We start from the raw sequence: 24,370 nt of genomic DNA on the forward strand, positions 1-24,370 counted from the left end.
TGCTCTTCGGACAGTAGTAGACTCCACAATCATCACTTCTTCGGCGCGACCTAGCTTTGTTCCGATGTCTTCAACAATACTATGGCGACAATAGATATCAGAGAGATCGAGGATGTAAACTTTAAAGGGGATATACTTCGAGAAGGTTTGACTATCCCTATTACTCCATCGATCTATAGCTACTAACCAACCTCTATAGTTATAGGGCTGTTTCTCGAGAACCATCAGGAGATGATGTTCAGTGTCAAAGTAGAAGTTAACGGTGTTGTCGTCGTTAATCTACCCTTCTAATATCCCTACTAGCTTCCAAGCTCGAGGAAGGGCCACCTTGAGTCCCGCCGGATTTTGATGATACGGATTAAGGCATTTCGTGACTAGATATAGCCCATGATCTTTATTGAATTCCCTCTAAGCATCTTCGTGTACCGACCACCTTGATTTATCAACTTTTAACTTCAAATCCTGTAACGCTTTCCAAACATCAACGGATCCGGTTGTTGATAGAGATGGTAATTCTTATCATGTCGCTGATGCTCTTCTTCGGATTGCATATTGAAATTTTGGATTTTGATGCAAAATTGAGTTATATCGAAGTCGTTTTAAAGTATTTTCATAGAAATTCTGGAATTCACCTTTGCAAAAAGAGAGAATTACTTTTTTATATAAATTTGTTTAACAATAAAATCAATTAAGACGAAAATCAAGTAAAATAGATGGAATATCACAGTAAATTTATTCCATTTACCAATAAATATTACAAATCTATTTTGTCAGCCCGTCTTCTTAAAACCATATTCAACTCACTTCTACATATCTTTTCAAAAATTGTTTTTTCAAAATATAGACAAAACAATTACTATTAACAGAACAAAAATAACATTTTCAATCAGACTGATTATTGTGAATATATATTTTTTTAAATATTCTAGTGATTTTAATGTTCAGAATTTTTTTCAAGTGTTTTTGAACAAAATTTACATCCAAAATCAACAAAAATAGTTTGTATTATTAAAATGATTAACAGTGATTAAACATGAATACATGGACTTGCATTATTCGAAAAAAATGAATAAAGTTGAACTGATTCGATATGACATTTTACTGAGTTACGATAGTTCGTCTGATTTATAAATTGAAACTGTAAAAATGTGAGGATTTAATTGAGAGAATGTTGAATGGGAATGGTAGATTTTGAGGCAATAAATAGTGGATAAAATTATGAGTTGTTGCAGTTTTTTCTTTTTTGCAGATAATACACGCAACGCAAGGCATGCATTTGTTTTCTCATCCACAGTACTAATAATAAGTCCATTTGATGGAGTTTGTCCCGTTTGTAAAGTAAATTCTACCAGTGGGTAAAATATATAAATACAAAAAAGATTTGAAAACAAGTTGTCATAAAGGAATAAATGAGGCTTTGCAGGTTGTGGGAGTGATGAGTGCGACATCTCAATCGACAGAAGGGAAATAAGAGTATGATTTATCATATAGTTAAATAGACAGAAAGGAAATATGATATAATTTTTGGACAACTGGAAATATGTTATTTTACAAAATCATGCTATTTAAAGTAACAAAACAAAAAGAGATGAAGCTTACGATTTAAATAGATCGTGAAACTTTTAGCGTATCATGGTTAATTATAGGGGGAATTGGATAAAAGAGACACTTTAAACTTTTATTTGTCATTGTAGGATTTTTCATATTTTTGGCAATTCTGGACATATTTTACCCTTTGTCTATGAAAAAAATAGTAAACTTAGTTTTAAAAATGTAAAAAAATATAAAAACTATTGGAAACATAAATATGATAATTTCTATGTTTAAGTTATTTTTTAAAAAATAGGAAATCATATTTTATTTTACCTTCTAACCAGGTTAGAATACACATTCTGGTGATCTACTTAACCTAGAAATCGGATAATAAATTTTATACATAGATCTATCCAGGGTATATACTGTAAACTAAACTTTTCTGTATTTTATATCTGAGTTAGAATTTGGTACATTACAATCTAGCAAGATGCTTTCAATCTACCTACAACTAGATAACGACATATAGCATCAACCCTATATTGTACCTTACGTAATTTTTGTGTCATAATCTCTTCTGTCTTTTACCTTATGTGACGCATAAGGAAGAATAGATTTCCTACCTGTTGTACTGTGTTATGGGTGAGGTAGGATATATATTCTAGTCAAATATGAAAAATATGGAAAGTTTTATATTTCAGTTAATATCTTTCCTAAATTTACGGTAAATCTACCATAAATCATGCACAATATCTTCTATCCCATGATCATTGAATTAACAAAAATTCAAATAAAGAAAAAAAAATTGTAGATCTGTAGTTCGAACCTACACCCACGACAGATACAAGGTATTTAACCAATAGGACACAAAGATTTTTGGTATCGTCGATACATAATTTAAATTTAACAAATAGGTCAGTTATTCTCCCCCACACAATTCTTAACAACATTAGATTCTTTTCTTTTCACGAAGAACCTGGCACTCATGGCGAGAATAAGCGTTTGAATACAATACATGGTGTGCAGTAATTGGCACTGCACCAGAATGATCTATGAAGAATTGCTTATCATCTCAAAGGTCTACAAATACCAAATATATGACCATTAGAAACTCTGTAAGAAAACTTAAAAACTCTTCTTGAGCCGTAAGATTTTCAGGAACCAAACCAAAGAATATTCAATCAAAATAATAGCAAAAGGTAAACTTAATCGGGAAGAAGGTAGGATTCTCCTCAAGCCAAAATCACCATTGAAGAGCTTCAAAAGCTTAGGCAGAGAAGATCAGAGAATTAGAAAAATAATTAGGGTAAACGTGTTACTTTTTCTTGCTTTTTTTACTTTTAAAAAATAAAATAATTTATAATTAAACCAAACTATGTATTTAATTGAAAATTTAATTTAATTAATCATGAGGGTATTATGGTATTAACATTAATATAAATCTTATTTTTCCAACTAATTAAGAAAAAATACTAGAAGGACAAACCTAGGTTGATGGTGTCTCTTTTATCCAATTACCCCTTAATTATATTACTAGGTCAAAAGGTTGAGCTTCTATGTTATTCTAACACTTATGTTATATTTACATGAGCCTAGGATTCTGCAATCCACTCCATGGTGGAAGAGTAAAAGGACCCATAAGTCAGAAAATTGTTAAAAAAATTTAAAACTAAAAATTGTTGATTTTACTCGTTCTCAACTAAACGATTCTAGTACACTTCCAATAATCCAATACAGATATTTATATCTTTTTATTTTCTTGTGGCTAATCTTTTTGTATTTCTTGATTTCTAAGTTTTCTATATATAAATGTTATCAAACATAGCAATCTGAATATATTTCAAAATGTTTCGAAAATCACAAGCAAACAAGCTCTCATTATTTCTCTCTCTCTATTAATTTCTACTAGCGTCCAATTATTTTGGTATGTGTCGTAATGTGGCCAAGACATGCTAAAGTTTGGAGCTGGGAAGAAAAATGCCAAGCTTGTACAGGCAATTTATTGGATATGCCACGAACTGATTTTTTTGTTCAAAGTGGTAGTGAACAGATTTGAGATGCAAACACGTTTCAGATTCGAATCTTCTATTAGAGAATCTTTAACAATGATATTAAATTTAGTGTTGAAATTACGTCAAATTTGATTTTTTGATGTCAAATATTTTTTGTCATTTTAAACAATGACACCAAATATTACACCAAAAATAATATTATATTATTTAATGTTTTCTATTTTAATAATTCTTTTGTTTTTAGTATTTGAAATTGATAAATAATTGTTTTATCGTATTTTGATATTATGTTCATTAAATTTTCGTAATTATACATTTATAAAATTTATTTACATTTATATGTAATGGGTTAACAATATTATACATGTATTTAATTTACACAAAATACTCTATTAAAAGTTACAAAACACTAATTATGAAAAGCACATAACATGACAATATATTTATTTTAATAAATTTGTATTAGTCAGTAATACATGTTTAACTATATTATAAAATAAAATATATATTTTAAAGTTTGGTGAATTTAATAATATTATATATAGTTTAACTAAAAATTATAATCAATATTTTAAAATAAAGTAAATAATAATAATAATTTAGTGTTTTTTTATTTAAAAATAAAATAAAATATAAAATTCTATGATATTTTATTTTTATAACATAAAAATTATAATAATAACTTAGTATTTTTACCTGAAATCAAAATAAAAAAAATATTTTAATTATGTAAAAATAATTTTAAAATATAAATAATATAATATATTTATGTTTAATTATAAATTTGAAATTATTAATAATAGTAATTGAAACAAATTTAAACTAACTAAAAATAATAATTGAACTATATTATTAAATGAGAAAACATAATAAATATGTATATAAAATATTTGGCGTAATGAATAGTGTTACACCAAATTTGGTATAACACTATTCACTCTACACCAAATTTGCTGGGATGGTGTAATTTTTGGTGTTCATTGGAGATGACACCAAGTTTGGTGTTTTGGTGTCTCATTGGAGATGATGGCCTTATGTGAAATCAAGTTTCATTGTTCTATTCATCTAACTCAAACATGAGTTCATGTTTTAAGATCCATTTGAATGTTTTGGAGAAAGAATTCATCCGCGGTCTTGCTATTCTTATGGATTCAACCGGATTAAATTTTTTGTTATTGGATGCTACTATTATTAATGATGTTAGTTATTAAACGTGGATTCTCATTAACGAATCTGTGTTTTGCAACAAAACAACCTACATACAGGGTTTTACAATGTAGTGACTTTGAATTTGATTGTAACATTCGAGCATTTTTATAAAAAGTCAGAAAACATCTAAAATACCCTTTTGCAAAAAAAAAGGGCCTAAATCTATATTTTCTTTAATTTATAACAAAAAATGATTGTTAATATTTTTTTTGTATCTGTTGAGATTCGAACTTACACTTCTATTCTTGTAGTAGAAAATTTTACCGATAGAAATAACATTTCATACTTAAGCTACCCAATTTTCTGGATAAAAAACTACTCATTTTATGTTTGATTTTATTATTTCATCATACATAATTTTGTTTAAATTCTTGATTTTGGGTGTTTAAGGTGAAGTTTATTCTTTAACACAACTTCTATTAGAGTATAGCTGATAATTAATTGAAGGTTTTCTGCAAAAAAGAACACTTAAAATAAACTTTTGCAATTTAATCTAGGAAATCAAAAATCCACAAGTCAATTCAGAAAGTGTTATTCGATCCGCGGTTAAAACATATATGTATTGATGATATGTTAGGCGTTAACTATTTAACATTATTGAAAACTACATCATTTTACTACTAAATTTTAGATAAAATAACATGTAACCAAGAAGATTCAAACTGTACAGCTCAACCACTAACTACGAGTTCTCTAACCATCTCGGCTAATGAAGCAATGGTTAAAGAATTTTTGGGTTGTGGTTGAGTGTAGAATTCGACTCTTGTTGATTACAGATTTTTTTCTCTAAAATTTAGTCAAAAAGGCGTAGGTTTCAATTTCATTAAATAGTTAACACCTAAAATGTCATTAATACATACTCTTTTATTTTAAACTATTTTTCTATTGGTTAAAATCTGGTTAGATTTACTGGTAATGATATTTGTATCTAGTATATATACAAACTTAAATGTTTTATTAATCTGTGTATCAAAATCTCGAACGACAAATAAAATGAAACAGAAAGAGTAGATTTTTATATCGCAGGTTAATTGTCATTAGGTGGATTGACATGAATTTTTTATTTCACGGATTAAATCGTAAAAAAAAAGTATTTCGAGGTTTTTTTGCAGGAAACCCTTAACTGAATATCAAAATGGTTTTCAGTTTATATAATAATTATATATCAAGCTATTTCGAGCTCCACACTAAAATTAAGAAAACAATGGTGCCGTTTAACTTGTGGTCCTGACAAAAAAGTATAGAAAAATTGAAACGGAATGGTAGGCCGTAGGCATCAAAGACAACCCCGTTGAATTTGCCAAAAAGAAACAATCAGAAGAAAGCAAAAGGAAAAAAACCTCAAACAAAATCCCTAGAAGTTTATTGGCTTTCTCGCTTAGAATTTCATCTTTTGAAAACTATCGAAGTGATTTCCCTAGTTAGATTTTAATCCTCCTTGAGAAAAACCCCTTTGAGTTTCTTCTATTTTAATTATCCCATCTCTCTCCTTCACTGTTTTTCTGTTCATAATAGCTGTTAGATCTTATGTCTTTTCGAATCCGAATCTTCATTAAGTTTCTCATTTGATTAAACCCAACAAGTTTCCAGTTTTCGAGACGAGTGTTATTAATCTTCTCCGTAGCTTTGTGACAACAGAGTCTAGGGTTTCGGCCTTTTTTTCTTATAGAAAATATTTTTTTTTTTTTGTAAACTGCTTAAGAGATATTTCTTTGTTCATACTATTTTTTGGGGTTTATAAATGTTAAATTCTTGGTTTCATAAATTTCCTGCTATACAACAACTGTACATCACCATCATTAAGAGATACCCGCCTGCCTCTTTTCACAACCTCATAAATATTCCAACCATTTCATCTCTCGCTTCTCTCATCTGTTGTCCTCTGTAGGTTTTAAGTTCTTTTTGTTCTCTTCTATAATATGAACACCCTTCTTGTTCCTTATTGTCTACCTCTCTTTATTACATTAGACAGAAAGGAACAAGTGAAAAGAGTTTGGATCTTTAAGCTTTTCTGATCAAGTGGGTTTGACAAAAGAGTTTCTTACAGAGATCTTTGGCATTCTGTCCACCTCCCCTACCTATGTACATGTGTATTATCAACGTTGTGTTTTTGTGAGGGGAGGTGGGCATACTGCCAACAGAGATCTGTTAGGGTTTCTTTGTAAAACCCCTCATGATTTATCTGTATTCAAGATAAGACATTGGTTCATGTTGATCAAGATGACTTGATGAGCAGTAAGATCTAGGTTTGGTATTATCTCGGATCTAGTCAACCTCTTTATGTGTGATCACTACATCTTATTTTATTAAGTCCATTTCACTTGTCATTTCCCATCTCCTCTGATTTGGTTGATCTCTACGAAGTTTCTAGCTTTCCTTGGCTGAGACTCTAACGTGTTGGTAGGTTTCTATGACTGGATACGCTCACATTTGCTTTGTAAATGAACTCGCATCTTTTGAATTTCAATGGCGTTGACCAGTGTGAGGTTAATGTGGGAGTAGTGGTGGCGTCTTAGAAGTTTACATCATCTAGGAAAGGTAAACTATTCATGAAAAATGAGGACCCATTACTCAAAAAGGTACATGTAGATTGAAATCATAAGGCAATGTGGTAATGGAAAAAGAGAACTTACTCTACTTTTTTATGTTTTTGAAGCCCACACAATGTTATCATGATGTTTTGTTTAATTTTCTTGAAGTTGGAATCTATGTGTATAGAAAGTGGTTACTTGTGTTTGTGTAAAATGGGATGTTTCTTTCCACATTATGTGACGAGAGTGCAGGGTTCCCAAAAATTCGTCTATGGTTCCCAAATTTTTGAGAAAAAAAATTACCGCCCACAAATCTCAGGACCGCCTTGCGACTGTGATTAATCTGATAATAATGGATGGAGAAATCTCAGTTCAATCTTAAAATAGCTATTTGATTCGTTACTATATGTTTTCTTTTATTGAATATAGAATGTATTATGTTCATCTAAGTCGCAGATTTTGATATTAATAGTTATGTAATACTATGTTCTTACACTCTTGATATTGTAGTCTTATTTTTATGTTTAAGTTATTATTACTACAAAATGGATTTATCATTATACTTTATTCACATTTTTCTCCACTACATTTTTCTAGATACGAAACGAAGAATGACAACGGGTGGGTGTCGACCAACTTCGTACTAATTTGTCTTCTTTGTGTTGATTTTTCATTTATTTGGTTTTAGATGCTTCAAAACTGTTCTGTAGATTTTCTTGCGTTATTAGATTAACCAAGAAGCTAGCTGCTGTTCTATTGCGGATAGGTGAAAACATTAAAAATTGCCAGGGTTACATACATCATACATGCATTACATTTGATTTTAGTCGATATTTCTTTATTTAAGAAAAATAACAGTTGGATACAATCGTGTGGTGATATGATCTTCCGTGACTCTGTAGATATGTATAGTGCACAACGTCTTTGATGTGCCTACAGCTCTACGGGTAGGGAATATAGATTTATACATTTATATAAATAATAACGAAAAAAGGAGTATAAGTACTCAACTGAACCTTCCCTAGTAGCCTCATCATTGGATTTGGGGTTGTGTCAGCTCCCTTTAAGTTATCCTTTCAAGACAGTCGCGAACTTTATAAACCGTATTCTTTTGCGCGCGTGACTGCCAATCTCCCGTTGTTTCTACGCTCTACTCCGCTTCACCGTTCCTGTTACGTAGGTCAACGTAAAGACTAATAAAAACAAGTGCGATAGTCCATTTTTAGCCTAAACGGTGAAAAGTCACTCTAAGTATACAATATGACTCGTAAAAATTAGAGTTGTTTGGCTTCTATAAACTAGAAAACAATTTCTATAAATTAATACTCGATAAATTAATAATTTTTATAAATAAATAAATTTTGCCACTCCTAATTTAGATCGGTAAAAAATATGATATAAATCGATAAAATAATAAAATAATAATATTTTAAAAACTCTCATGTAAATATATAGTCTCATTAAAATCATAAATTAATAATCTATCTATAAATATTTTTATATAAATACAAACTAAACATTATATTATTGGTTTTATATTTACAATGAAAATAACTCTATTTTAACATTTTCATATATTTTGGTAATATTTTATAGAATTATATCGAAAACTGCATGACAATTTTATGAAACATAAAAATATACATCAATTAAGATAATAAAAATATGAAACTTTAATTTCTAAAATTAATATAATATATATACAGTAAAATAAAATATTTTTTAGTTTATAAATAAAAATATTTAAATTTTAAAAATATAAAAGAACCTAAAAAGGAAAATTTTGTAAATTAATATCTCTATAAATTAATGAAATTTTAAAGTCCCAACATTATTAATTTATAGAGGTTATATTGTACTTACATTGTATCCGGTTCAGTGTTGGCTCAGTTATCTTGTTTTAAAACCAACTCCAGTTCAACGTTTTAACCCTTGATCAAAACACAAAGGTTAAAACTCTTAATCAATGGCAAAATTCATAAAGAGCCTTTAGAATTCGGGTGATCTTGTTCCAACTTATCCGGTATGATCTTAGATAGGTGGCCCGAACCTGTACTATTCACTAATACTTTATAGGAAGTTCCCTAACAAGAAGATGTTCCAAAGTTACTACTCGTAAAAGAAAGCTCCTTCGAATTTCTTTACAGTGAGATTCAAAAGATTACCTGTTGAAGAGAAGAGCGTTCAATGAATGGTTTTGGCTCGTTTGAGGGTGGGTCGTCTCGGGTTACAGATGCAGCAGAGACGAAGCTCTCTTGCTTTCTTTCTCTTCACTTTGTCTATCTCCACTTCACCTTTGAATTTTACGTGTTTTGCACGAATAGGGCAAACGTCCTAACTTGGGCAAGTTTTATCATTATTCTACTCGATTCCTTAGTAATTAGGCCTGTTGGTTTTGACCCATTATCAAAACCCAATTTTAAAAATTCGAGATGTATTTAAACCACAACCATCTATCCTATTAAAAGTGAAGTACAAATGGGAAATCACCCTTATTTTTTCTCATTATTTACAATAGATTGCCACTGACTTTAACCAAAAAGTTTTTTCCTTATTTAACTATCTACTATCTCACGAAACATTAGTAACAAAACCCATTTAGTTTTTTTGTCAAACAAATTTAATGGCCACATTATGTGCACCTGTCATTATTAAGTCCATCACGTTTTGAGCTGTTATCTCCTTCATTGCCCAGATAGTGAATCAAAAATCTAAATTCTATTACTTGCACACCGTATATTCTATTCAAGTAAATAAAAAATTATCACCTCCTATATGTATTTTACTTATATCATTTAGCCTTTGAATTAATAGCATAGATACAAAACATAGTCTTTTTTTATTGCTATAACAGTGATAACAATAGATCGGACGTACATATAGAATGATCGTAAGAGAACATGGCCTAACAAAAATTTGGTAAACTATAAAAGTTGAAAGAAATATTGATATTAATTTTTTTAGGGATGTGCACTTCGGTTATTTTATCGGCTCGGGTCGAGTTTGGTTCGGTTTGGTTAATTCGGTTCAACAATTTGTCCAACCAAAATAAACCATAATTAGTTTGGTTAAAGTCGGTTTTGGTTCGGTTTTAATTAGGTTCAGTTTTAAAACAAAAATGCATGGTCATAAAATCATCATGATGACAACAATTATGAAAAACTAAATTATGTTGACTAAATCCAATATAAAACCGAAACAAAAAACTTTTTAAGAGCACAATCAAATCAAAGTTAACTTGGTAAATAGAAAATTAAAAAAAAAACATCGTTAAAATGTCTTAAAAAAACTATGTAAGTTAAATCTAATATAAAACTGAAACAAAAGACCTTAACAAACTACAAAAAAATTATAAAAACATGAAACAAAAGTTAACTAAAATAAATAGAATTTAAAAAAATCATTAACAGAGTTAAAAAAGACTCTAGCGTTAGGATTTTAGTATATATAATATTGCTGATACGTTATAAAAAAACACATTGGTTACAAGTTCAGTTTAATTCGGTTTGGTTCAGATCGGTTTCGGTTCGGTTTGTTCGGTTTGGGAAAATCTTAAACTTAACTATTGGATAATAAATTTTGGTTTGGTTCAGATCAGTTTTAGTTCAGTTCAGTTGGTTCGGTTCGATTCATTTTTTTTGCCCACCCCTACTTATTTTACTAGAAATCATTTTTAATAAACTATAAATTCAAATTTTCTAATATACATAAAATCTGCCCAAGTATATTTCATGTATAACTAAATATGGTTAATAATTTAATATGAACTTATTCATTTAAATTTCTAAATATGTTAATAAGATAATCCATGAAAGTGGAGAGTAAAAAAATCAAATATTTGTTTCATTGAATATAAAATTAATAAAAACAAATAAAAGCTATAAGATTAACAAACATCTTTCCAACAATTTAGATATAAATAAATAATACAATTCATCATTTAAACACTTTATATCACCATTTAATATATATATATATATATATAATATCAGCTACTACATAACCTATAAAAATATCATAAAATTTCAAACTAAAACGAACACCCGCGGGGGTGCGCGGGTCAAAATCTAGTGGCTTATTAGGGTCAAAGACAGTTCACCAGAGATTTCTCCCCTCTAAAATTATTCATTGCCAAATGATACTCTTACTGAGAAGTTAGAACATTAACTAAATTAAGATGGTGGACAATTGATGCGATCTCATTTGTTCTTATCAAAACTAGCAGATTACCATATGTAAGTTAAATCTATAGAAATATCTTAATTCATTCACTTTTTTTTTCTTTCACTTTATGTCTACAACAAGACAAAATCAATCACTAGAAGTCATGGTAGTGACGAACCATGTTGCGTCTACAAAAAAAAACTCATCTGATTACATAATATATGAATGAACTTTAAACATATTATTGATTATAGAAAACTCGCTAGGTCAAACTCGTCTAGGAAGTAGGAACACTAGTTGAAAATATAAACAGGGAACATTAGATTATTATTCTATTCTCTAGCAAACGAAAAGGAATTAAAATTTTCATACCTTTAAAATACCACGAAACAATACCCTAAAACACAACAAAAAGAAGAACAGAGAAACTGAAAAATAAGACACAACGAAGCCAACAAACTTCAACAGGACAAAACAAAAAGATGACCATCATCCATCTCAAACAACACAACATGTCTCCTATCATCATTAATATTCATGTTTTCATCAGTGATCATCTTTCTTCTCCTCCTCAACGGTCTTTGAGTGGTATCCAGGAAGCTTCTCTTTAATCTTCTCCAAAATTCCCTTCTTCTCCGCCGGATGCGCTTCCTCCACCGGAGGAGCAACAGCCGGTGCAGCCGCTGCAGCTGAGTCGTCTTCAGGCTTCTTTCCATGTCCTGGAAGCTTCTCTTTCAGCTTATCCATAAACCCTTTCTTCTCCTCCTCTGTTTGCCCCTCTCCTTCAGTAGCAATCTTCTTCTTATCCTTCTTCCTCTTTCTCTTCTCACCATCTTCACCTTCTTCCTCGCTTGACTGCCGAGTTCAAATCCATATATATAGTTAGGTCACGTTATATATATATATTCTTTACTGTTCTGCATGTTCAATATAAAACTTACGGAGCTAGAAGAGTCGCTTCGGTGAAGCTTCTCAAGGAGACTTGGTTTCTTCTCCTCTTCTTCGTGTTTAACCTCAGGGACCGGCTCAGAAACCTGAACCTTCTGCTCGAACTCCGAGTGGGTCGTCTCTTCTGGTTTTGTTTCCTCCTTCTTCTTTTTCAAGAAGTCGAACATACCACGATCTGTTACCTCCCCAGTCGCCGCAGATGATTCCTCCGTTGCTACCTTTGGCACTTCATGCTCATGAACGTTCTTGGTTTCCTCCGCCATAATTGTTTAGACAAGTTTTGGTCGGTTTATGAAAGTTAAGAAAATCGAAACACGGATCAAAAGTATCTTTCAACTCAAAAAGCTGATGAGACTCGATATAATGGTGAAGAGGTGTTGAGAAATGAGACGACTGAAGTGCGTTTTATAGTGTGAGGAAGACCAACACGGAGTTCACGCTCTGTGATCATTTTTATCTTTTTTAAAAATATATATATCATAGATAAACTAAAGATAGATAGGTTTTGAATGTAGTAAGAATTCAGTGTATCACGTACGTTATGGATGGTCATTCAATGTTAAATAACTTCAATAATAATTAAAACCAACAAATAAAATATTGGGTTAGATAGGTAATTGGATAGAGTTGCAAGTATTGAAAACTAACTGGTTTTAGACTTTTGAGTAACAGATCAATATAGGCTTTTACTTTTGAAAAATTACTAATAGTTCTCAAAATTTAGACAGCTTAAAGAATCTAAAAATCTTTGGAACAAGCAAAAGAGATTAAAAAGAAAAGATGAAATTGGATAGTGATTAGTTCAAAAAAAAAAGCATAGTGATGAAATTGCAAATCCCAGAAATAGTACGATGGACGTTGTTGCCTTGTTGGTAACTTGGTAATACGAAGGTAGATAAAAAGAAATAAAGAAGGCAGAGAGAAAACTGATTTGTAAGCAATCAAATACTAACACGTGTCAATATAACATGGGAGTTCGTCCTTGCGTAGGACCCATAGACGTGTACTGATTGACGTAAAAGACGTAGTGTCGGTGATGTCGGTCCACTTGATTTATTGACTGGTGCCATGTTGCACGAACCTTTTTTTTCTGAGAGAAAACAATTAAATATTCTTGAGAAAGTTACTATTTTCCGACGTACATATAAATGATAGTTTATTGCATTGGTAGAGATAGCTTAGACCATCCACAATGGTGTAACCCATTGTGGAATCCTTAGGATTAGTTTAGTATTTTTTTTTTTTTTTTTGAATAGTTAAAGATCTTAGTCTTAAAAAGTGTGTCCAATGGTGTTTCCGAATTCGGAGTCCTTAGGAATAAAAAAATATTTTTTTTAAAAAAGTGAAATTAAAAAAATTTATTCCAAGAAATAAAATAAAATACAATAATTAAACATAAAAATACAATAATTATACATAAAAATACAATAATTATTCATCACCAAATTTGTTCCAAATATGCTCAATTAAATCTTTTTTCAGTGGTTCATGTATACGCCTATCCCGAAGTTCTTTCTCGTTCTGATTGACAAATATGTTATGGAGATTTGTAGGCATGTCGGTTTGGGTTTCCACATGTGAACCTCTGGTGACACTTCCTTCTTCAAATTCCGATATGTCGATGCGAGTGTATCCATTGCGTTCATTTTCGACTATCATATTGTGTATTATGATACATGCTCGCATAATCTTCCCTATCTTTTTTTTGTCCCATGTAAGAGCTGGATTTTTGACAATCGCAAATCGAGCTTGCAAAACTCCAAAAGCCCGTTCCACATCTTTTCGGGCTGCTTCTTGTTTTTTAGCAAATAACCGTGCTTTAGGACCTTGAGGACGTGAGATAGATTGGATAAATGTTGACCATTTTGGATATATACCGTCTGTGAGATAGTAAGCTAACTTATACTTGTGCCCGTTGACCACGTACTCTAACCTTGGAGCTCGACCTTCTATAATGTCATCAAAAACAGGAGATCGATCGAGGACATTAATATCGTTTAAGGTACCTGGAGGACCAAAAAAGGCGTGCCATATCCAAAGATCTTGTGAAGCTACAGCCTCTAAGACAATTGTCGGTTTGCTTGATCCACGTGCGTACTGTCCTTTCCAACCGGTTGGACAATTTTTCCACCTCCAATGCATACAGTCAATGCTTCCAATCATCCCAGGAAACCCGCGTTTTTCTCCAATGTCGAGAAGTCGTTGAAGATCCTCTGGTGTGGGTCTGCGTAAATACTGATCCCCAAATAATTGTATTATTCCATCAGTGAAATGATGTAAACACGAAAGTGCCGTGCTTTCACCAAGTCGGAGATATTCGTCAACCGCGTCAGCCGCCGAACCATATGCAAGCATACGAATTGCTGCCGTACATTTTTGTAGTGGAGAAAGACCAAGCCTCCCGGTAGCATCTGGTTTGTGTTGAAAGAATGGAACGTTCTGTGAGAGGCCATAGACAATACTCATGAATAATTCCTTGTTCATACGGAAACGGCGTCTGAATAAATGTGCTTCATATGTGAGATTTTCGGCAAAGTAGTCATTCCATAAACGGGTGTGTCCTTCTTCACGGTTTCGTTCTATATAAGCACGCTTCCTTTGCTTATCGGTTTGGGGTTCCAAGAAGTTGTTTAATGTATCTTCGCATATTTCGTCGAAAACTTCATCCAATCTTTGGTCGAGTCCATCGGATGAAGATGATGACATCCTGCTTGAAAAAACCAGGGGTCGTATTCATAGTGAGGGAATGGTTTGTGTCACTCTACTAGCAACACAAAGCCTTAAGTAAGCGAACCTAAAGAAACATTTAACACAATAAATCTTGGCAGGTAGGAAGGTAATAAGACTAGTACAGATAATTAACTAAAGCTTTTAAAACTACAACTACAATAAATCAGACTAGTACTGATAATTAACTAAGCAAGACGGAAGTGATATATAACTATATTGCTTTAAAACTAACATTTAAAGCATTTCAGTATCATTTAACACCAATCAAATCTCAACATTTAAAAACTACAACTAGAATCAAATCCTATACAAATTGATTCAGTGATCTCATTGTTTAAAACTACAACTAGTATATTGTAGAGACTTCGAAGAGTACCTTTTATTACAAACAGTCGGGACTTCAGATTGCCGCGTAAGACTTCAGCTTGTACGTACCCTTTGAAGCTCTTCCTGCAAACACACAAGATAAAACAGTTAAACGCTTTTAAAAAATGCAGACACAACAATCAAAAGGAAGAGGACAGAAACTCACCACGCAGATAGATGAACACCAAACCCATTAACAGTAATACACAAACCAGGAGACAAACCACCACTGTCTTCTCTAGCTTCACCAGCTTCTGCTCACTCTTAATACCTTGATCCTTAAGCTGGCTGAGTTGTGTCTGCAAGTCATCACTCATCTCCTCCATAGCCATAAGGTCTGTTGAGTTGTTTCTGCTGAGTTGTGTAACAGGCTCAGCTCGAGGTGGGTACTCAGCCGGCTCTCCGATCATGTAGCTACTCTCAGCTTCATCAGCGTAGAGTGCAGCTGCTTCATCAGCGTAGAGTGCAGCTTCTTCTTCAAGAAGAGAGGTGATGTCGTACTCTGATGAAGAAGGCTGACTGTAACTGTAATCCTGTCCCATGTTAACCTGAAAGAGAAGAAGAAAAAATATTACTTAACAAGTCAAGAGGCAGAGCACAAGAAGCATCGTTTCAAAACAGTAAACACATAAGAACAAACACAAAGATCATATAAGCCTCGATACAAACCAATCTCGTTTTGAAACCGTAAAAAAAAAAAACGATCCCCAAATCGAGTGATATCAAAATCGATTTGAAGCCCTAACCATAAACGAAAAGATCTAGAAATTGATTGAAACCAAAACCTTGTTGAAACCCTAATCACAAACGAAATAATCCCCAAATCGATTGAAAATCCAAATCGTTTTGAAACCCTAAACTTCAAACGAAAAATCAACAAAAACGATTGAAAACCAGAAAACGAACCCTTATTTGAGAGGAAACAAACATGCAACCTAATCTAAAACAAGAAAAAGCTTCGATTTACCTCGGGTTTTCACAATCGCGAAATCGTCTTTGAGTCGCCTTGGTTTCGCCTTCGAGTCGAGACCAGTTTTTTTTTTTCTCCAACGAAACAAATGACATCGAATTTTTTTAACATGGCAAACCACTTGTTCAGTCTCACCAACCAGAGCGCGCCACGCACTTAAGGATTTACTCCTTAAAATCCTTAGTGGCGGACCAATCCTTACCAATCTCGCCCCATTTAATATTTTTTTAATCCTTTAATCATTGGTTTAAACGCTAAGAATGGTGTAAATACACCGTTGCAGGTGGTCTTATACGGTTACTTTGGATTTCTAAAGATAAAGGAGATATGTTAATGATTGGTAATTAGGGATGTCATTTTCAACATATTTCAGTAACGAAACTAAAATATTAAAAAGGGCAGATGTTAATAATAGGAATGGATCATCTCCTAAAATTTGTATAAATTAACAAACTGACCGTGTTCCATTAAAAGATGAACACGACGTGCCATATCAATTGCCTGTTAAACATAACTTATATGGGAATTCAGCCAAAAAAATCACGAACTTCGCACGATTTGTCAAAATAAATCTGAATTTTTGGACTGGCCAAAACAATATCAGACTTTTCATTGACTTTAAAATTTATTAACACTGTCTTTATTGACTTGCCAATTTAGCACGCCGTTAGCAAACTTAACAGAAGAAAATTGACGTCGTTTATTGTTCCGTTAACTGAAACGAAGTCGTTTTTGTTTTACATGATCTAAAAATAAAAACAAGTAGAACCCTGGATTCGAACTCGGGTTGTTTGGGTGAAATGATAATGTATTTAACCACTGGGCTAAAGACGTTTTCAATATAGTTCCAAACACATTTAACTTTATTTGATACTCACTGAATATAAAAAGTTCTCTAAAAACATAAAAGATCTTTAAAATTACAAAATATTGAAAAATAAAGGTTCTGTAAAAAACAAATTGAACTTAGAAATATTTTTTTATTTAAATAATCAAAACATTTCCAAAAAAATTCATTTTTTAAATTAAATTAAAAATTGAAAAATAAAGAATTTTTTTATAAAATTAATTTTGAAATTAAAATAATTGTTTATATTTAAAAAAACAAAAATCTTCCAAAATTTTCATTTTTTTAAAATTAAATTAAAATTTGAAAAAATAAATAATTTTTTTTATAAAATTAGTTTTGAAACTAAAATAATTATTTTCTATTAAAAAAAATCTTCCAAAATTTTCAACTTTTTTAAAAAATTTAATTTTTAGCTGATAATTTTTAACTTAATTTTTTGCATTTTCTTTGATTTGTTTAAAAATTTGGATTTTTTTTTTAAAAAAAATTTTGGAAGATTTTTGATTTTTTAAAGAAAGAAAATGTTTATTTTTAATTTTAAAATTAAATTTACAAAAAAAAAATTATTTTTCAATTTTTTGGAAATTTAAAGATTTTTCAAAAGTTTTTAGAGAAATTTTTGAGTTTATGAGAAATTAGGGTTATGTTTTGTTTTATTTCAATCATCCACGTCTTTGATCAATAAAAAGAAATTTATATCTAATCTTTCAAAAAATCTCACTAACCCAGTGGTAAAAACTCTCATCTATTAAGTCCAAGAGTGTGTAGGTTGTCGAGTCCAACCAACAACAATTTTAAGATTTTGTCTTAAACAAAAGAACTAAATGAAACGACGTGGGTTCGAGTCCAACCAACAACAATTTTAAGATTTTGTCTTAAACAAAAGAACTGAATGAAACGACGTCGTTTCACTAAACGGTAGTATTTAACGGTGGGTTAACACAGTTTTAACTGTCGGTTAACGGTTTGTTATTTTGGTCAGTCAATCGTAAGTTTCTTAATAAACTAAAAAAGTCAACGAAAGTTTAGGATTTTATTAGTCAGGTTCGATTACATGTTTATTTTGGCAATTCGTGTAAAGTTAGTGTTTTTTTTTGCCGAATTCCCTAACTTATATATATACTTTTGTCTATGGTTTTTTGACTAAGTGGACAATATCAGCGAAGGGGCAAATAAGTTGTCCTTAACGATTACTTTCAAAGGGCCGGGCCCAACATATAAAATGGGCCTATGAGTAAGGATCCGCTCTATAACCCGACCCGATGATTGTTGACACGCGGAGAGACACTCGGCGAATGGAAACGGAAGAGAGTTGTGTTAACAGATTCTCTCGCGGCTGCGTCCATCCTCTTGTTTTCCTCCGACGCTTCTTAGGGGTTTCAAAGGAAGCGCGATGATAACGAGATCGAATCTAGCGGAACAGCTCAGGGAATATCAGATTCGATCAAAGCATGATTGGGCCTCCGTCTCTTTCTTCTCTTCCACCTCCACTTTCTCTTCTTCCAGGTTCCAAAACTATACAAATAAAAAACATTTTAAAGGGTTTCGATACATGTTCTAGACATTATGTGATCCATAAGATGCTTCATGTAATCATGTCTCTCTTGGTTTTATGTTTGGTAATGAATTAAAAAAAATTCATATTCATTTCTTGTGTCTTGAGTTCATTGCCATTATTGATTCTATTGTTGTAGGCTTGTTGTGACATTTTACTCGTGGTACTTATGTCATTTGCTTTTTGACACAGGGTCCATGTGGTAGTGTTTGTGATTTGGGAGCTTGTGATCTTACTACTCCTGGTGTGTTCAGCAGTATCCTTGTTCTTCAGGCGGTTGCAACTAGCATTTATCATGGTTTGTGTCGGCTTGCTTTTGCTCTTCTGTATGAAAATTATAAAGCAAGCGAGACTGGCTAGGAACAAGAAGCGGAGGATGCTTCTTCCTCTCTCTATGTAAAAAAGGACCAAAACCGAGGAGAACCTTTTTTTTTTAATTTTCTTAGACAACCATGACCAACTCTTTTCTCGGGAGACGACAGTTAGGGTCAGACTTGTCGCTGGTTTCTTCTTATCCTTTGAAGAATAGACCTGATATTGGAAACCAGGTGCTGCCATTTCAGGGCTTAGCTTAGACAAATCAGAGCTATGTAACTCAGAACTAAATTGGTTTGAGAATATTGTTTTGTTTTTTTCCTGTATATGGTGGTTTTGATATTAAAGACATGTTAGTCCGCATAAACTACATTCGAAAACAAAAGTTTTGATTAGCAGTACAAAATGTAAGAAAATGCTCGAGGAGTTTTGATGATGGATCATTCTCTCTCGTACCTTAGCATGATGGTTGGTTCTAGTTGGGGAAGCACTATCCGTTCCTGTTTAGAATCTAGTGGACCGCCCTCCATAATGTGCTAGAAGAGCAGGGTAGGAACTCACATCCAAGTGAAAAGTAGGAATACATCGATTGGATTGATTTAACCCTCTAGCTCGTTATTAAGCTCAGAAAGCATTTGCCGGAACAAGAGTGAATTCATCTCTTTTTTCATCAGACGCAAGGCAACTCAAGACCACAACAAAGGCCTGGAAACCTGCTAGTTTTTTTTTTAAAAATTTGTGATATTGTAAAACACTAGCCGTTACCACCCGCAAACACGTAACAAACAACCTGCAAAAATGAGTTGTGGGAGATGATAAGTTTTCAGTCCTATTCCAGGAATAAGAAGTTGGTTAAATTACTAGCAAACGAAACAAATCGGCAGATATGGGCCTTTTATCTTTCAATTGGGCCTCATTGTTTTTTATTTGAGGCCTTGTACAAAAGACATGTAATAAAAAAAAGTCACGAGCTACATGGTTGCATCGAAATCTCAGGGAGTTGAAACTGCAATAGCGAATTTGAGGAAATGGGCGGAGGAGGAGGAATAACATACAAGGGAGTCACCGTACACACTCCGAAGACGTGGCACACCGTTGCCGGAAAAGGCTTGTGCGGCGTCATGTGGTACATCTCTTTCTTTTAATTGATTTTTTTTCCGAAGAATCTGTATCTAGAATCCATGTTAATTCGTGTTTTCAGCTTGTGAATTGTCATGCTTAGGATTAGAGGCAATAAGATAGACGTTGATTTGAATTTGATTATGATTGAAGAAAACCAGTCACATTAGATATTGTTTTTCCTTAGCATTCACATCTTAAACTCAAAACTCTTTTGATATATTTTTTTCAGGTTCTGGATTCTGTACAGAGCAAAGCAAGACGGTCCAGTAGTCATGGTAAGTAACACTCTCATTCTTTGTTAGGTCTATAACTTTTTTATTTGATTTGTTTCGTTTCTTACTCCCTCCATGGTGGTGGTGGCTAAATGTGTGATCCTTGTTGTTACTTGGCAACTACTAGGGATGGAGGCACCCCTGGGATGGCCATGGTGATCATGGTCACGGTGACCATCACTAGGTAATTAATGTCTGTATGAAGCACCTTTTTTGGTATCATTGTATGTTTCTTAGCACTCATTTTGGTTATCACGGAAATATTGAAAAAGTGTATACCTTGTGACCTTGTCTTACTAAACGCTCGAGATTGTTTGTATACTGCTACTAAGTAATAAGGTACTAGTTATGTATCTATGCATAATGTTGATTAGCATATACTAAGTTGTCACTTGCTAACGAGTCTTTTAGGATAGTCAGCTAGTTGTAAAGTAAATAAAGTTTGTTGCTTTGTCCCAGATTTCATTCATATAAATGGTGAAAGTGAATGGTGAACCAGAAAAAAAAAAAGAGGTGAAAGTGAATGACAATTGAGTGCCATTATCTTAAAAGTTTGTTAATAGTTTTGTGGTACATGTTTTGAGATTTTTTTTTTTTGAGACACATCGTTAATTTGAAGTTAGCCAGACAAAGATTGTGCTGTATTATCCTTCAATGCACCTCTCTGCAACCTCGTTACAATCTTTTGTATACGCTCAAATTCCGTGCACTAATCTGGTTTTGGGTTTTCCCACCAGGTCCCGTGGAACCTTTGAAGAAAAAACTTCTCTGTTTTGTTTCAGCTTCATATGTCGAAATAAAGATAACTGTGGAGAAGACGTTAAATTGTTTTTGTACACACATTTTGTAAGACTCGTTGCTTCCTGTTTTTTAGCTGCTACTGATGATATTTGTTGTTTTGCTGTCTACAAATGAATTTGAAATAAATTCGATTGGTAGAATCGTGTGTAGGAATCGGCATGCGAAATATTTTTAAATTTATATCTATGGTACTAAAATAGCATTTAAAAAAAAAGAGTGAATTGGCTTACAATCCAAAAAGAATGATGAAATTAACAGACTACTTTATGATGTAACAAGTTTGCTTTCTATCAACTAAGACACCATGGTGTAGGATTTAGAGTATTGACTTAAATAAGGGTATAAGTTGTGTATACAGACTGCAATTTCTCCAAAGTGAAATTATGCAAAAATTAGAACATAGTCAAATTCAAACAGATTGTACCGGGATAATTTTATTCACTTTGAAATAGCCATATGTTGCAGAAGAGTGAAGACATAAAAACTTTACGCCGATCATTAGGTTTTTCGGTGTAATTGAGTTTCAAAATGCTATTCAGATCTCGCATTATGCTACATCCATTTCAGTGTTTTCCAATCCAGACATCCATATTAAACTTGAGTTTGCAACGAGACCGATAAGATGCTTATGGAGGTGGAACTCTCAGAAAATGAGCTTAGCGGGAATATATATCCCAGCAGAGCTTGGAGGTCTTCTGGAACTACAAGCTTTCAATCTCTCTCCCCACAACTTATCAGGAGTTATACCAGAAAGCTTTTCAGGTCTGAAGAATGTGGAAAGCCTTGATCTCTCCTTCAACAGATTACAAGGCCGGATCCCACAAGGACTAACAAAGCTAAGCAGCCTCGCGGTCTTTAATGTCTCATACAACAACTTATCAGGAGTCATTCCCCAAGGACCACAATTTAATACCTTTGACTCACAAAGCTAATCCTCTTTTCTCTGTGGAAAACCAACCAACAGAAGCTGCAACGGAAGTACATTTCAAGAACCAGACAATGCAGTGAAGGATGCTGATGAGAGCCAAATCGACATGGTTTCTTCCTATTGGAGTTTTCTTGCAGCTTATGTGACCATACTTCTTGGAATATTCTCATCTCTCTCTTTTGTCTCTCCTTGGAGCAGATTCTGGTTATACCACGTTGTTGCTTTCATCTACAAGGTGAGGAATTTCTTGTGCTAAAACTACTGTTGCTGCCTATTCCATTAATGTGTCATATCTGTTGTTATTCTTCTCTAAACCTCATGCTTTGTTTCACGTAACTTGTGTTTGGTTCCTATCTTCGAATAAATGTAATGCTCAAACATATCTTTGGTTGTTGTGTTCAATAAATAGTTTATTGAACAAAGAATTTATACCGTTTTACTTATCAATTTTTAAAAATAATTTTTAGGAGATAGTTTAGTTACTAAATTTAGAATTCAGCGCTAGAACTGTTTTTATGAGTCCAAGCAGCAATAAAATGGCTGTATATACATTCATGTAGACATTCTAGGCGTTTCCGGTCACATGTTTACAGTCTTGGATGATGATGCTTGGGTGACGCTGCTGCCCTTACTCACCGACTCAGCTGGCTTGTTCAAAATAATAACCAAGAGTGACATGATTTAAGATGCCATAAATAGTTTGTAGAAGTCATGATAAAATGTTACTAATTATTTGTTACTAAATAATTATCGTTTTATGGTTTCAATGCAATTTTTTCTAATAACTGATCTCTTTTGCCCGTAATTAAACTAAGATAGATAATAAATGTTATGTAATTATGATCTCTTCCTCTGTTTCGAATTATTTGTCGTTTTAGAGTAGAATTTTCATTTCAAAATAAGTGTCGTTTTCGGTTTTCAATGCAAAATTTATTGAAAATATTCTCTACTCTATTTTTCTATTGGTTGATATATGGTTAGATATATTGGTAATAGTGTTTTTATTCTGAAAATATATAAAATTAAATGTTTTTTTAATCTGTGTGCATAAACCTAAAACGACAAGTAATATGAAACGGAGGGAGTATATTTTAAAACATTTAACTAGTTTCTAAATTTGTGTTGAAAAATTCAAAAATTACAAATAATTTGAAATGGAGAGATTACATATTAAAAACGCCAACAACTATTTTTGACCATGATTTACCAAATGTGTTAAAAAATATGTTTTCCAACCAAAGGAATCCTCAAAAGAAAAACGACTAAAACAAACAAATTGGAAAATTCGTTAGCCAATTAAGTTGGGACCTAAAATTGATATATTCTAATTGGGTCTTAAGCCCAACTTACAAATGTGTTCAGAGGCGGGAGCTTCCCACTTAACAGCCAACCCTCTCATCTCATCAAAGTCTTCACACATCTCCTCATATCCAAACCTCCGACTCTTTTCCTCGCACGTGCGAATTTCTCCCCGGCGACTCCATCAAACACCTCCTCCCAACCTTCCTCCCAATCCCCCACGTGCGTCGCAGAGCTCCATCGTCCCGTGCTTCCACTCCGTCCAACTCCACCCTCTCCTCAGCTTTCCCATCACCTCCGCCACGCACGAGCCCTTGCACGCCACCGTGCACGGACGGCACTTGGCACCGTTCAACGGTCCCCTGCTTGAATATCGCAGCGACTGGAACTCCGTACTTAGACGGGGGAACTCGTAGGTTCCGTCGGACATGCATGGGCAAAAAGGGAGAGGTTTGGGTTACGTAAGGCACACGGCGAGTCGTGAGCTGAGCCTTGAAGGCGGATTCGGAGTTGAGGTTAGTTTTACCGGCGGAGTCAAGGTCGGGGGATGAGGTAGAGGCGAGAGAGAGCCACCGTGGAGGTGTCGAGGTCGCCGACGCCGAAGCGGTCGTTGAGGCCTCCGTAAGAGGATCCAGGTGGGACTAGGGTATTGACCGGGTTTGAAAGTATTCAGGGTCGAGGGAGTCGGACCAGTAACCGTCAACACGGGTCCGGACTATCCCAGTCGTACGTGAAGTTGTTCTCCTTTTGGTATGCCTTTATCAT

The 24,370-nt window shown here is 33.0% G+C and overlaps 5 protein-coding genes, 1 long non-coding RNA gene and 1 pseudogene across 6 annotated transcripts; 2 read left to right on the top strand and 5 right to left on the bottom strand.

Annotated features, from left to right (window-relative positions):
• Nucleotides 1-7,457: 7,457 nt before the first annotated feature.
• Nucleotides 7,458-9,586, bottom strand: LOC108816010 (uncharacterized). The gene is made up of 3 exons (XR_001943785.2): nt 9,451-9,586; nt 9,149-9,216; nt 7,458-8,454 (listed from the first exon to the last, which is right to left on the bottom strand). It is a non-coding gene; the product is annotated as an uncharacterized LOC108816010 (long non-coding RNA).
• A 2,217-nt stretch (nt 9,587-11,803) lies between these two features.
• Nucleotides 11,804-12,792, bottom strand: LOC108814385 (dehydrin ERD14-like). The gene is made up of 2 exons (XM_018586940.2): nt 12,391-12,792; nt 11,804-12,304 (listed from the first exon to the last, which is right to left on the bottom strand). Exons 1-2 carry the CDS (start codon nt 12,658-12,660, stop codon nt 11,996-11,998), a joined length of 579 nt encoding a protein of 192 aa, XP_018442442.1. The 5' UTR covers nt 12,661-12,792; the 3' UTR covers nt 11,804-11,995.
• A 1,036-nt stretch (nt 12,793-13,828) lies between these two features.
• On the bottom strand, nt 13,829-15,103 carry LOC130498024 (uncharacterized). Its single transcript, XM_056991360.1, has one exon. The coding sequence runs from the start codon at nt 15,101-15,103 to the stop codon at nt 13,829-13,831; it is 1,275 nt and encodes a 424-aa protein (XP_056847340.1).
• Nucleotides 15,104-15,204: 101 nt separating this feature from the next.
• LOC108838165 (uncharacterized) lies at nt 15,205-16,710 on the bottom strand. The gene is made up of 2 exons (XM_056990547.1): nt 16,461-16,710; nt 15,205-16,041 (listed from the first exon to the last, which is right to left on the bottom strand). The coding sequence occupies exon 2, from the start codon at nt 16,033-16,035 to the stop codon at nt 15,634-15,636; it is 402 nt and encodes a 133-aa protein (XP_056846527.1). The 5' UTR covers nt 16,036-16,041; nt 16,461-16,710; the 3' UTR covers nt 15,205-15,633.
• Nucleotides 16,711-18,568: 1,858 nt separating this feature from the next.
• On the top strand, nt 18,569-19,509 carry LOC108816161 (uncharacterized). The gene is made up of 2 exons (XM_018588732.2): nt 18,569-18,819; nt 19,061-19,509. Exons 1-2 carry the CDS (start codon nt 18,707-18,709, stop codon nt 19,266-19,268), a joined length of 321 nt encoding a protein of 106 aa, XP_018444234.1. The 5' UTR covers nt 18,569-18,706; the 3' UTR covers nt 19,269-19,509.
• A 647-nt stretch (nt 19,510-20,156) lies between these two features.
• Nucleotides 20,157-21,518, top strand: LOC108816033 (NADH dehydrogenase [ubiquinone] 1 beta subcomplex subunit 2). The gene is made up of 4 exons (XM_018588594.1): nt 20,157-20,309; nt 20,535-20,580; nt 20,705-20,761; nt 21,315-21,518. Exons 1-3 carry the CDS (start codon nt 20,212-20,214, stop codon nt 20,759-20,761), a joined length of 201 nt encoding a protein of 66 aa, XP_018444096.1. The 5' UTR covers nt 20,157-20,211; the 3' UTR covers nt 21,315-21,518.
• Nucleotides 21,519-23,490: 1,972 nt separating this feature from the next.
• On the bottom strand, nt 23,491-24,370 carry LOC130497698 (uncharacterized; annotated as a pseudogene).

The sequence above is a fragment of the Raphanus sativus genome, chromosome 7 (genome assembly GCF_000801105.2).
Source record: "Raphanus sativus cultivar WK10039 chromosome 7, ASM80110v3, whole genome shotgun sequence".
Taxonomy (NCBI): Eukaryota; Viridiplantae; Streptophyta; class Magnoliopsida; order Brassicales; family Brassicaceae; genus Raphanus; species Raphanus sativus.

Excerpts from the sequence above, each read along its gene's own strand:
- LOC108814385 (XM_018586940.2), bottom strand. The coding sequence starts at position 12,660 with ATGGCGGAGGAAACCAAGAACGTTCATGAGCATGAAGTGCCAAAGGTA. Across the intron at positions 12,305-12,390 it reads GAAGCGACTCTTCTAGCTCC|TCAAGCGAGGAAGAAGGTGA; the intron begins GTAAGTTTTATA and ends TGAACTCGGCAG.
- LOC130498024 (XM_056991360.1), bottom strand. The coding sequence starts at position 15,103 with ATGTCATCATCTTCATCCGATGGACTCGACCAAAGATTGGATGAAGTT.
- LOC108838165 (XM_056990547.1), bottom strand. The coding sequence starts at position 16,035 with ATGGGACAGGATTACAGTTACAGTCAGCCTTCTTCATCAGAGTACGAC.
- LOC108816161 (XM_018588732.2), top strand. The coding sequence starts at position 18,707 with ATGATAACGAGATCGAATCTAGCGGAACAGCTCAGGGAATATCAGATT. Across the intron at positions 18,820-19,060 it reads TCCACTTTCTCTTCTTCCAG|GGTCCATGTGGTAGTGTTTG; the intron begins GTTCCAAAACTA and ends TTTTTGACACAG.
- LOC108816033 (XM_018588594.1), top strand. The coding sequence starts at position 20,212 with ATGGGCGGAGGAGGAGGAATAACATACAAGGGAGTCACCGTACACACT. Across the intron at positions 20,310-20,534 it reads GGCTTGTGCGGCGTCATGTG|GTTCTGGATTCTGTACAGAG; the intron begins GTACATCTCTTT and ends TATTTTTTTCAG. Across the intron at positions 20,581-20,704 it reads AAGACGGTCCAGTAGTCATG|GGATGGAGGCACCCCTGGGA; the intron begins GTAAGTAACACT and ends GGCAACTACTAG.